The sequence below is a fragment of the Condylura cristata genome, unplaced genomic scaffold (genome assembly GCF_000260355.1).
Source record: "Condylura cristata isolate star-nosed mole 26May11 unplaced genomic scaffold, ConCri1.0 scaffold00029, whole genome shotgun sequence".
In the NCBI taxonomy this organism is placed as follows: Eukaryota; Metazoa; Chordata; class Mammalia; order Eulipotyphla; family Talpidae; genus Condylura; species Condylura cristata.
Window position 1 is genome coordinate 9,061,494 of NW_004567130.1, and position 12,595 is coordinate 9,074,088.

General features: G+C 52.2%; 1 protein-coding gene across 2 annotated transcripts in view; it reads right to left on the reverse strand.

Annotated features, from left to right (window-relative positions):
- Positions 1 to 1,210: 1,210 nt before the first annotated feature.
- The window catches only part of ASCC2 (activating signal cointegrator 1 complex subunit 2), a 35,998-nt gene continuing 24,613 nt past the window's right edge, over positions 1,211 to 12,595 (reverse strand). For both annotated transcript variants that reach the window (XM_012731137.1, XM_004690892.2), the window contains 7 exons: positions 12,337 to 12,551; positions 11,328 to 11,447; positions 6,497 to 6,590; positions 6,278 to 6,408; positions 5,619 to 5,718; positions 4,506 to 4,585; positions 1,211 to 4,040 (listed from right to left, as the gene is read on the reverse strand). In XM_012731137.1, coding sequence (XP_012586591.1) covers positions 3,869 to 4,040; positions 4,506 to 4,585; positions 5,619 to 5,718; positions 6,278 to 6,408; positions 6,497 to 6,590; positions 11,328 to 11,447; positions 12,337 to 12,551 — 912 coding nt within the window. In that variant the 3' untranslated portion in view covers positions 1,211 to 3,868. The remainder of the gene's footprint in view (positions 4,041 to 4,505; positions 4,586 to 5,618; positions 5,719 to 6,277; positions 6,409 to 6,496; positions 6,591 to 11,327; positions 11,448 to 12,336; positions 12,552 to 12,595) is intronic.

Consider the following 12,595-nt stretch of genomic DNA (forward strand, 5'->3'; position numbering starts at 1 on the left):
AGCATAAGCTCCAGCTTTTCCAAAATGCTTAACATTCAGATTCCTCTTGATCTGTGAACTCCAAGAGGGTGAGAGCCAGGACTTCCTCACAAATGCCTGGTACAGTGCCTGCACCTAGTAGATCTTGGTGAACATGTACTGAGTGAAAGTCATTTTCCTTTTTCTTTGCTTCTCCCATGCAGCCAGATCATCCGTGCCCCAAGCCCTGAGGACAGGCAGCAAACAGAGCTGCTGCTCTGTACAAATGGTTAGACCATGGCCTGGGCTGTTCTGTAGCTTCAACTCGGGACTTCCTTCCTCCTTCCCTCCCTCTCTTCTGCCCCTCTTTCATTCACCCTGGACTCTGACTTTACCAGTCTCTGGGCCCCTCCCAAGCACCAGAGCTCTCCAGATTCTGCCGGCCCCCTTTCAGTTGAGATTGTTCCACCCTTAATCCATTTTTTTTTTTTTAAGATTTATTTATTTGTGCACACAGAACTGGGGTACAGGACAGAGGCTCAGGAGCGGTGAGAGGCTTCACCAGAGACAGAGTGGGGAGCAGAACAGGCAGATCAAGGAAGTACACTGCTGAGGGGAGCAGCGGGCGGGTCAAGAGAGGTCCACCACGCCATGTGGTCACCTCCGGGGCAGCCGGGGCTCGAACTCATGTGGAAGCGGCTTTTAGATTCTCAGTGCTGTGCTTTAACCTGCTGCACCACCATGGAGGGCCAATCCATTTTTTCTTTACCCTAGAGATTGATTACACCAAGGATGAAGAATTATTCAATGAGCTTAATGGCAGACTGGACATACAGAAGAAACAGTAAATAAATTTGAAAATAGAAGTGAAAAAAAGGGTACAAAACATCTGAGATCTGTGGAGTAACGTCCTCTCGTCCAACATATGTTTCATGGGACTCTAACCGCCCTGGCCTGATAAAGTGGGATTTCTTATCTTCTTGCTCTGCAGTTACTTCACTTGGATTTTCTTCTTTCTTTGTAAGAACATCAACAAAGACACAGATGTGTGGGACAGGGAGGAATGTCAGGTGGCTTCTGGATTGAGTATGAGCTTTAGGAGAAAATGTTGGGACTGAATTCCTCCTGGGTCATTTACTAACCTTGAGCAGGTCACCCACTCTCTCTAACCTTACTTTTCTCACCTGTACCCACTTTGTGAGGATTCAATAAACTGATACAAGAAAAGAGCCCAGCAGAAACTGGCCATGGCAAGAGCTCAAGAAATGCTTTTATTATTACAAATAAATCATCATGGTCTCACCACCGCCATCATTCATGTTCTCACCATCATTTTCATTTATGTACATTCCCCTCCCGATTTGGTCAGCACGCATCTTTAAAAAACATTTTCACCAACTGTGGCATATTACCATATGTATTCTGCTTTCAAATTAATTCTTTAAAAAATTATTCTTGAATATTTAGTTTTTCAAGGTGCTACAAGTCTTCACTGACATCATTTTGAAGGTTTACAGAGCGCCCCGCCCCCTGCATTTTGGTGAGGTCACTTTTGTTTCCCTCTCTCTGTTATTTAACCTGGTGTGGAAGAGGCAGGCAGTTTTTCTCAATTCATTTATTCTTCTAGACTGCACCTGCTGTCTAAGGGGGGCACTCAGAAAAGATCTGCCTCTAGACCCTGCTGCTAACTTGCCCCGGGCTCTGGCAAGTTACTTGTCCTCCCTGGGCTCCTGAGTCCCCTTTGATAAACAGTGACAAGCTCTTCCCCACCCACCTCACAGAGCCACAGAAGCACTGTTCAAAACAAACACCATCCAACATCATTGCCACTCATGGACTAGAAACAAAGACAGTCAAGTCTTAAGTCCTCCCAGAGACACGGGTCTTAAAAACTTCCTGGAAATGCCTGTAGTTCATGTTCTCTGCCAGGGTACAGAGAAGGCACTTAGAAAATTCTTGCTTAGGAGCAGTAGTTGGGGTGCCGGGACCACGTGGCAGGGTTCAATTCACTTATTAACACTTCTGCAAGTCCATCTTAAATCTCAGGGCTTCCACAGAGGATATGATTGGCACAAATAGAAACCATTCACCTAGTCTGACACTTACAGATGTAAAGTCCCCAAGAAAGGATGGGGTGTGCCTTCCAGCACCATTCTGGATGACCCCTGAGCTGTTTGCAAAGCAACTTGAAAGGGTTGAAAAAGTCCACAGTTCCTCAAGAGAGACTATTTGGAAACTACCTCTGTCTTCCCAAACCCTTTAATTCAGGACGCTATTGTGGAGCCTGAACACCACTCTGGAGGGCAGGAGGTACAGAAGACAAAGTGTAGTTGAGAGAGGCGGTAAAACAGTAGCAGGTAAGGCAGGTAAAGCCCAGGCATCCCCAACTCATCCGCCTTGTTCCAGGGCCCTGCCACTGAGCTTAGTTCCAGGCAAACGTCCCTGGGAGGAAACAGAGTCTTCCTGCTGCCTGTCAGGATGGCTAACCCGGGCCTGATCTCAGCTAATTCAGCAGTGTGAGAGGACACCACCCCCACATCTGCTCTGCATCTCAAAGGCACCAAAAGAACTGGCAGGACACAGAGGAATTGCTATTGATTTTCACTTGTGTGGGATGACCTAAGAAAACCAATTCATCAAGTGCCTGTCTGCCTCACTGCTTCAGATGCTCATCCTAGCCACGTGCAAATAAAGTGCACTAGCATCTAGGGTGATTTGTCAAGGTCTAGCAGGGCAGGGACCTGGCTTCCTCTGACGGACGCCAGGCCAGCCCTGCCAAGGCCCTACTGTGGATTCACTATTAATCAGCCACTGTGCGGGGGGAGGGGGAGACTCCTGCTGCCATGCCAGGAGTCAGCTGGCCACGCCTGGAAGGGGAACTGGAGGAAAGTGACCTAAGTCCCACTCACTTCAACAGGATTTGCCAGTGACATCTCATTTCTTCTCATCTCCAACCCTTCTATTTGAAGGGCTTAGCAGAGTGCGCACAAGCAGGAGGCACCAAGTTCTGACACTGGCTCTGCTCTGGGCAGGTGTCCTCAGCCAACTCTCAGATGGACAGGACGTCATTTACGGGTATCCAGGACCTTCTAGATTCAGAGGTCAGACTGAGTGCCCAGTCCCTGCGCTGCCACTTCCTGGCTGTGGCCTGAGCAGACATCTCAGCTCTCAGTGCCTCACCTTCCTCATTTGTTCTATGGGGCTGAACACATTACCTTCCTCCTAGCATGGAGGTCACGGGGGACTGAATGAAGTAACAGAAATAACCACAGCCACACCCCTCAGCGCTTCTCTCCACAGGCCGGGACCAGAGGCTCAGAGAAGTGGGTGATATTCTCAAGGTCACACGGGTTCCTACTTGCAGTAGGAACATCAGGAGGGTTAGCATGAGAGGCAATCACAGAAGGTCGATGAAAAGAGCACAGTGATCATTTGACCTCTTCCTCCCCAGGCGGCAGCTGTCACTGAAGAATGGGACATGGGGGACGGGTCACTGCACATCATGGATCATTGCTCAAGAGTCAAAAACTTTATTCGCAGGCCTTTGCGTTTTGTTTTTGAATATACAAGTTTCCTGCTGTCCAGGGTAAAAGGAGTGGGTTCTTGCTGCACGAGGTCGGGCGGGGGGGCTGGCCTTGGGGCTCTATTCCTGTCCCTTTTGCCTGCTTGCTGGCGCCACAGGTTCCTCTGCTGTGGGATAAGGCACTGTGTGTTCTGTAAGAAGGCGCTCACGGCTGGCTGGTGGATGAGGAGGCGGCCTTCTCAGGGGCTGCAAAGCTGAGGCTGTTGAGGGATGGAGGAGAAACTAGGGCCTGGGCAGGGGGCCAACTGGTCAGGAGACCCCAGGCGATGGTAATGCGGCCTGAGGAGCTGGTGCTGCTGCCTCCCAGCTGGCTCAGGCATAGTGGCCTCAGGATGGGATCATGCCTTTGCTTCTCTTTCGGTCGGCCATGGTTCTCCGGTTGTGGTTGGCTCGCGTTGCCTTATTGGCTTCCTTCTTCCTGCGTTCCTGGGTTGTCTCCCGGTTCTGCCCATGGCCCCGAGGGCTGCCAGCCACTGCTGCAGAGCTGTCATGCCGGTACCTAAGGGAGGAACAATGGCCGGGAGAGCCCATCAGCCAGAAGAGGCTTTGAAGGGAAGAGCCCATTTCTTCCTTGAGGTCCCTGGGAGAGGACACACAGTTTGGGCCAGGACACCTATGTCTCAGCTTCTGGTAGGAGGAGAAATGGGACCTCGCAGAGGTATAGCCCTGGGGATCCAACAGCCGTGTGCCTGGAGTTTTCTCTGAGCCTTGCCTGAGGGGATACCTGGCCAAGCTTTGGAGAGGACGAGCTATGGCCAGACCGCTGACTACCACAAGGAGAGGGGCATGACTTGGGATGGCCTCAGGTATCTCAGTAACAGCTACTTCATAGGGCCGTTCATTGTGAGAACTAAATTAATACACAAAAAGCACTCTGGCTTTCTGTAAGAGCTTACTGGGTGGTTGGCTGGGCTGTCCCCAGATATGTCCCCTCCCATCAGAAAGAGCTGCTTAAAATGCTCACCCCTTCCTGGCGAGGAAGGCCATGCGCCTGGCTTCTGCTTTCTCCCGCAGCACTGCAGGGTCCTGCACAAAATGGTCAGGCTGTGGAGGGAGGAGAGAAAAAAAATGTCGACTTAGGAGCTGTCTCACTTCCCTGAGTTGTGGTAAGGTTATCTTCCAGTGAATCTTGTTGACACCTTCATGCCAGAAGTGGGGAGAAGGTTCAGCCAAAATACGGCAGGGTGACACCCCAGAATGGAGCTGGGTTTGCTGTGGTCCAAGGTTCCCGTTCAAAGTCCTCTCTGTGCCTCCCAACTCCTGCTTACGTGGCAGGCAGCTGAAGAGAACCAGGACTTCTGGAAAAGCTTCAGGCATGGGAGGGTTGGTGCATTACGGTTGGGAAATGTTGACAACAAATGGGGAAAGGCAAGGATGGCCCAATGAGAGGCCACATAGGGTCCTGAGAGCTGAGCCACTCCTGGAAGCTGACTGCTCCTCACTCCAGCAACACCAGTAACCTGCTGTGGGAACGTGGGCGCTCGAGAACTGTCTTCTGTGCCATCACTCATTTCCTTGGGCAGCCTGGCCCCAGAGAGATGCGAATCTGTCCCTCTGATGGGAGGGGATGAGGAGCTCCAGGGATCTCAGGCTGCTGCCTCCCTCCATCTAAGTACTACCACTTCTATCTGTTTCATATGCTGAGGTGCTAAGACCCATTTGAAGAAAAAGTTTAGCTGCTGAAAAATACAATTTTCAAACTCACCAGCCCAGATGACCTTCAAAGCCCTTGAGTTAAAACTCTCCTCTAATTTTAAGAATTGCCATCCTGGGCACAGCAGTCGACAGCTGCTCTTGACTTGGCCCTCAGGCTCCTGGGCCTAATGAACCCAGCAGCTCAAAGGCCCTTCTCTGATCTGTCCCCTGGGCCCTCACTGGGCAGCAGAGGTGAGTTGAAAGGTATAAGCTCTCCAAGTGACATATGGACTCGAAGAGACCCCTCCTCTCTGGGGCAGTGAAGAGGGGGCTGCCTTGAGGCCAAGGGAAGGGAGGGGGCACAGTGCTCCCCAGACACCCTTTTGAACTGTCTCCTTCCTTTCATCTTCTACCCTCACTGCTACCATCTGTCAAGGTGTACCTTGGGGGCCTCTTCCTCAGCCTCTTCCTCATTGTCATCTTCCTCCTCCTGCCCTTCTCTGGGCACTTTGGTTCTCAGCACCTGAGGGATGGTGAAGGGCCTGAGGGTTCACAGAGAATGAGATGAAAGGTTAGAACTGTGAGAGCGGGAATCCAGCCTGGGAAGGGGCCCTACCAGGAGCGGGGCTGACCCAGGGGGCCAGGACAACCCAAAGTGCTTTTCAAAAGTTTGTTTTGCTCCAGTCCTGGACTCTCTGAGGGTCTTAGGGTCTGTGTAGGGACTTAGGGGAGGCTGAACTGGAGTGGTGGGGGAGGGTGTCCAGTCTGCTCTAGTCAGGGCATTGCTGCTTTTATCTGTATTGGGGAACCTCCATAAAATTCTACTGGGGTAAGTTTTCAACAGTTAAAAAGAAAAAGGTAAAACCACCGCATGAGACCAAATAAATACTGCCCCCCTCAGCGGGCCAAGGGGTGGGGGTGGAAGCACTGACTAGGAGTCAGGAGGCCTGGGTTTGGGCCCTGGTTCTGCCACTACCTGGCTCCTGTGATCAGGGCCTGGGGATTCCCATCTGTACAAACAGGAGGCTCGGGGGGAGGCCCGGGGGCCGAGAGCCGCCGCCCCAGGAATCCTGCTCTCTGCCTGTCGCCCCACAGTCTCACCTGCGACTGATGAGCTCATCGTCCGAGTCGGCGTCGTTGGCGCCCACCTGGTTGCCATCGTAGGTGTCATCATACTCGTCCTCGTAGTCGTCGCCCCGGTAAGACGGGCTCTCACCTGGCTGCACTGGCACCTGCCAACAGCGGGAGTGTGGGCAGGAGGGGCCGGGGCCCAGGGGCTCCTGCCCCTCCACCCAGCCCGGCCCTTGGCCTCGCCCCTACCTCCTCCACCACCACGCTGTACTGCTCGTAGCGCTGCCGCTGTGCCGCCACCTCCCGCTTGTCGTTCAGCAGTTTCCGAGTGCTCTCCTCCTTCCTGACAGTGAGATGGAGCCGTGAGGAGAGGACGGAAAACCAGCAGGCTTTGCAGACTGGCGCCTAAGGGCCCAGGGAGCCCTGGGCTCAGCTCTTTCCCGCTCAGGCTTACTCAAACTGAGTTAACTGACACCCGGCACGAGGGGCGTGTGGAAGACTGGGGGCGTGTGGGGCCCCACGGGGATGGGTCCAGCCACAGTGGAGGACACCCCGGGAGGAGCTGGTAGCCCACTTTAAAAAAAAAAAGTTTACTTTTACATCATTTTGTGCCTTTTCCCAGCTCAGTTGTAATCCCCAAGGGTAGTCCACTTTTTGACCAAGAAAGCCCTCTCTGAGGTGTCCACCCTAGAAAAATGCTGGCCATGAGCACAGCGAGATCCTACAGGAGGTCCTTTTCCCTAGCACTGTCTGTACCAGTGAAAAGGGGGAAGTAATTTGCAACGCAATGACCACCCCAAAGGAGACAGCCAAATGCTCCGTCCCACATCTGTATTACAGAATGCTGGGCGGCAGTTCTCAAGGATGACATCGATCTGTTTGTGCTGACAGAGAAAGAATTCTAAGACTCACTCCCGGGAAAAAAAGCAAGCTACAGAAAAACGCACAGTCTGAGCCCATCTGTACAAACAGCAGAAAGCAAACCAGACCGGTCTCTGATTCCTGGACACACACAGCCATGCATGCAAACGCACACCACCCGCACCGAGAGGGCTGGCAAGCGCCCAGCCAAGTGACAGTGGCTACCCCACCTAAGGTGACTTGAATCTTTTGAAAACAAACACTGATGAAAGCGAGACCCCAACCCCTCTGGGCTGAATCTCAGCTCCACTGCCATAGTCCTCAAAGGGACAAAGGTCTGAATTCAATCCCCAGCCAGAGGGTGACCCACATGGCACAGCAGACCTCTCCTGTCCCACCCCCTGCGCCGCTCAGCAGTGTGTTTCATCTGCCTGTTCTGCTCCCCACTCTCTCTGATGAATCCTCTCACCTCCGTACTTCTGGCTGTATCCCAGTTCTTCTACACAAAAATAAATGAAATAAAATCTTAAAAAGAGCACCGTCAAATATGATTTCTGAGTATTGGGGGAAGAGAGGTGCTGGCCTCCTCCTTGTGCTGCCATTTCACCACAGCTGACGCCTATACAACAGGCAGCCTTGGGGTGAAATGGGTTGGCTTGAGTGTGAGCCCCCATCTGAGCATGTAAAAGGGACTTACAGTAAGCCTCAACTGCAGGCGCACACACAAAAGGTTGATAAAGGGCTTATTTACAAAAAGGGTAAATGAAGCGAGGAATAACCCAGGGAGAGAGGTAGGTGAATGCGTCCTACCAGTTCCACTGTGCTGGGATCCCTAATTGAAGTCCAGTGGCCACCAAGGCCCACTTGTCTGGTTACAGCCCAAGCCTGGCTGGTTAACTCCACCCTCAGCTCCCAGCATCCTCCCTACTGTGGGATTTGTAGTCCTTGATGTCTTGATCTCTTGGTCTGGGGTGGGGATGGAGTCCATAAAACCTGTCTTTGTGGACTTCGTTCAGGACATCCTCTCCCCGCAACTCTAACTGTTCTACACACACAGTTCACTCTTCCCTGTCACTGCATTGGGGAAAAAAAGACTCTAGAAGTTCATATTGCAGATGAGGAAACTTGGGTGCCGTGGAGGCGAGGAGGAGGGGGAGGTGCTTGGGGACACAGTGGGGACATCAGCCTCTGGGTCATGACTTTGCAAATCCGTAGAAAAAGCTGGCTTGTCAGACATAAGATGGGCCTCTGGAATGTAGTTTCTACCCTGCAGGGGAAAATCAGTATGAGATGCCAGGCAAGAAAATCCAGCTTAGCTGTGAAATCGGGTCTCTGGAATGTGTGCAGTGGCGGGGCTGGGGGGGGGAGGGAGCAGGAGACACAAAGTCACACAGCTGCCCTGCCGTAAAAATCTTCTATTAGCTGCCTTTTGTTGCAGGGAGGGGCCGGAGCCAGGCCTGCGGGGCTGTCTGTCTGGGAGCCTGGGCAGGTTAGAACTACAGCTCCCAGAGAGGAGGATTTGGCTTCTTGCAACAGTTTTTATTAAGGGCCAACCATGTAGAAGGCTGCGTTGGGAAGAGAATCAGCAAAGAGTGAGATGTGGATCTGCTCTCATGGAATTCACAGCATATGGGGGTGACAGAGAGGCAAATGGCAGCCAAGATGAAAAGTGATGAACAGGGGCCGGCATGCCCTCGGCACAAAGATGAAATGAACTCTGGCTCCTGGGATCTAGCCAGGGGTCTGGTGAAGGGGTAACAGAATTTCTATGGTTGGCGGTGGTTTGATCTGAACCAGGAAAAATTTTCAATCCACAGTAGTTCTTCACATTGACCAAAAGGGATCTGTGACTGTGGCCCTTACCTAGCTCTCTTCACCAGGCTGGGGGCTGGAGAGGAAACAGAAGGGGCCCAAGCTGGCCTTAGGGGTCCTGCCACTGGCTAGAGCATAGCTATTTATTCAACACACATTTCCTGAGGCCTACTACGTGCCATGACCTGTACCAGGCCAAGGGACAAGTATGACTCAGAGGTGTCACAGTCTATATTCTTGATCCTCCCTGTACCCAATTTTGGGCAGTCAGAGAGTTTTTTGGCACTGTGTCACTTGTGGGTGTATGGTTCCCTGGCAAGATCAGAGAGAGAAGCCTGGCATACTCTGCCCACCCCAGGCAGATCCAGTGAGAAAACATTGGTAGAGACAGGTGAGCATGATGCCCTGCGCATCCTGAGCTATGGTATTGTGACCCTACTTAGAGTCAGGAAGGAAAAGAAAATCCAAGATAAAACTACCTGAGGGCTAGAACTTCAGGCCAATCAGGAAAGCCAACAGCATGGCTTTAGAGAAGATGTTTGGGACAGGTCGCTTCGTCAGCCTCCTCTAAGATGGGCAGCAAGCCCAGACACACGCAGGCGTCCTTGAAGTCCAGCCACCTTTCCTCGCCTCACTTCCTCCAGCTTATCCCTCAAGGACCACTTTAAACTGGCTCTTAAATGGTATCTCTCATCTCTGAACTTCTAAATGGTCTACAGAGGCAACAGACCCCTCCTTCCCAGGGAGGGCCCAAGGGATTCAGAGAGGCAGCGCAACCCTCCCAAGGTCACAGAGCAAAGACAAGGCCAGAACACGGAGCTCTTGATTCAAGTCTGCTTGCTACTGAGTTGCTTGAGGGTGAAGCTGGCTGTCCTTCTCACCTTGTTTCCCTGGTGTCTGGTATTGGATCTGGCGCTAGTAAATCACTTAATAAATATTTGCTGAATGAATAAATAATGAACACATGAACAGAGGCTTTACCGCTCTGCAGTGCCCAGTCCCTAGGCTACCCAGCTTAAGGAGTTCAGTAAACACCAGCCCCACCCCCACAGCAGGGAGTACAGCCCTCCTCATCGGCCCTTCTTCCATGTTGGGAGTTGTCAAGGGTCATTCTGGTCTGGAACAGTGGCCACCGACGCAGATTACACCTTGGCCTGGGATCTGAGGATGTCACAACGCGTGTGAGTAAGCAGTTTGCTCTGCTTCCCATCCAGCCAGCCAGATGACTCAGAGCTGCCCTGCAGTGGCATCCCCAGCCTTGGTCAGCCAAGTTTCCAGCAGCTTCCAGCACTGGATGGTCTGTGGGGAGAACAGCGTGGGTCCCTTGCTGAAGCAACAACCTGCACTTCTGTCACTGGGGCTCCTGTGAGAATACAGCAGTGCCCTCCCGCCTCTAGGCCTGTCTCCAGCAGGCACTAGCTTTCTGGGTTCCGTGAAGCAACACTGAGAGAAAGGCGAGGGACTAGTGTCGTCACAGCTTTGTCAGTGTCTCCCATGTCCCACTCTACACCACGAGTGCTGACTCCTGGGCCCTCTGATGGGTCTCCAAAGCCAGACCATCTTCCCAAAACAAAACATGCTGCTGCCCATGTTCTTGGGCTTCCTGGCCCCAGCGTTCACTCTGCTTGGCAAGATTTCCCTTCCCCACACCCCTCTTTTCAGAACTGACCTTTCCTCATCCTACGTTTGGTCCCACCCATATTATTTCCTCAGAGGAGGCTTCCTGCCCAGACTGAGCCCCTACCAGAGGCTCAAGCTAGAGGCAGACCCCACCATGCAGTAACAGCTATACTTGCAATTTGGCATTGCTTGTTGGATGAACTGATTAGTGCAAACTCCACGTGGCATGGGCTATGTCTGGTTCACTTCCACTACATCCCAGCACTTAATAAATCCAGGACTTAGAATGCCATAAGCACCTAGCAAATATTTGTTGAATGAATGAATAAATTATGAATGGGGTTCTCAATGCCAAAAATGTAGGAAGGACATAAACTAAAAATAAGTAGAAAGATCCTAAAATGTAATATATTCACCTTCTGAAAGTTTGCTCATTACAGGTCTTTAATTTCCTCATTTTTCTCACAAACTAGCGAAAAGCGGGTTGAGGAAGAGCTTCTTAGAAGCGCTGCCCTGCTTCACTATTCATCGATTCGATGGCCAACACCTCAAAGGATATGAGAAGGCAAGAGAGTGGCAACTTGGGCCCCAGATTTTTTGCTGTCGAGAGGACTCAGTGTGCAGAGTCAGGAGCCTAAAGCAGACTCATGAGAAGCTGCCTTACCTGCTGGGCGCTGCTGGGGATGTCCTAACACATGCAGGCAGTTCTGCAGGAAGAGGCCCTTAATTTCTCTCAGTTCCACTACACACGTGCAGAGTTGTGGGTTCCTGAGCCCATGGCACTCACCTCCTGCCCTTGTGCACCCGGCTCAGGTCCACTGAGTCCCTGCTGAACACGTCAAACTCATCATTCTGGAAGATGTTGTGACGAGATGTCAGCAGAGGTGTGGGGTCTGGCTTCACCTCTCTAGAGGGAGGCAAGAAAATCAATTTCAGGACCCCATCAGCTGACACCTATCTGGGCCTTACTTTCGCCTACCATCAACAGCCCTCAGATTCTCCACACGTGGGATACACTTGAAAAACACCGCCTCTGCCGGGCCCCTGCCTGAGCACGCAGCCATACCCCAAACAAAGCGACCCCTGGCTATGCGAGCCACTCCCACAGCCTCTTCTTCTGTTTCATGCAAACTCCTCCTCTCATTTAATACTCAACAGTCCTACAAGATAGGTGATCATAAGTTAATCCATCTTTTGGCCTCATTATTCTCATCTGTAAAATGGGCACAGAGAGGCTGAGGAATGTGTCCAAAAGGCACAGAGCTACCATCATTCACACAATCAATAAACAGCACTTATTCTTTGATAGTTATGAATAAAGACCCTACATTCATTTCTGTAGTGGGCCAAACTCAGAAAGGGAAGGAGTGAAGGAAGTGAGAAGCTCTGGTCATCCCCCTCAGAAGTACTGGGAAGGTGGCAATGGCAGGGATAGGCTGGCAACTTTGGAGCTCTAAGAAGTTGTGCAACCCCTCTGTCACATCCCGTGTCTCTCTCTAAGTGGTCTTCCCACAAAGAACAGCAAGGATGTCCAGTTGGGCACACTCTTTGCCCTGCAGGGGGCGTGGAAGAACCTCCTGAAGCACCTAAGTTCTTCTCAAAGAGAACAGCAGTTTAAATGGTTGGGAAACACTGCTGTGGGCAAGAGAAAACAAACCAAGTCGTGGGACATGAGGGAAAGAAGAGTGGGAGGCGAGAGAATTAGAAGGGCCCCTGGCAAGGGCCCCAAAGTACCTCCAGCCAGTGCCCTGAGGCAGGCTGGATGCCGCGAGCCTCCTCCAGCCCGTCTCTCCCACCTGTCTAGGCTGTGGTCCAGCTGGCTGAGGGCAGGGGCCAGCCGCTCCTCCAGGATGTTGTTGATCACCTGCTCCGGGTCGTGGCTGTAGTATTCCAGGCAGGCCAGGATGAAGCCCTCACCAAGGTCTGGCAGCAGGTCCTTCACTTGAGAGATGAGGGAGTCCAGCTCCACGCCACAAACAGGGGGGCCCAGGGCAGCAGCCGCCCCCATGCACTGTGAGGAGAGCAGTGTGATGGAGGGAAGGCTGGGCCGAGCAG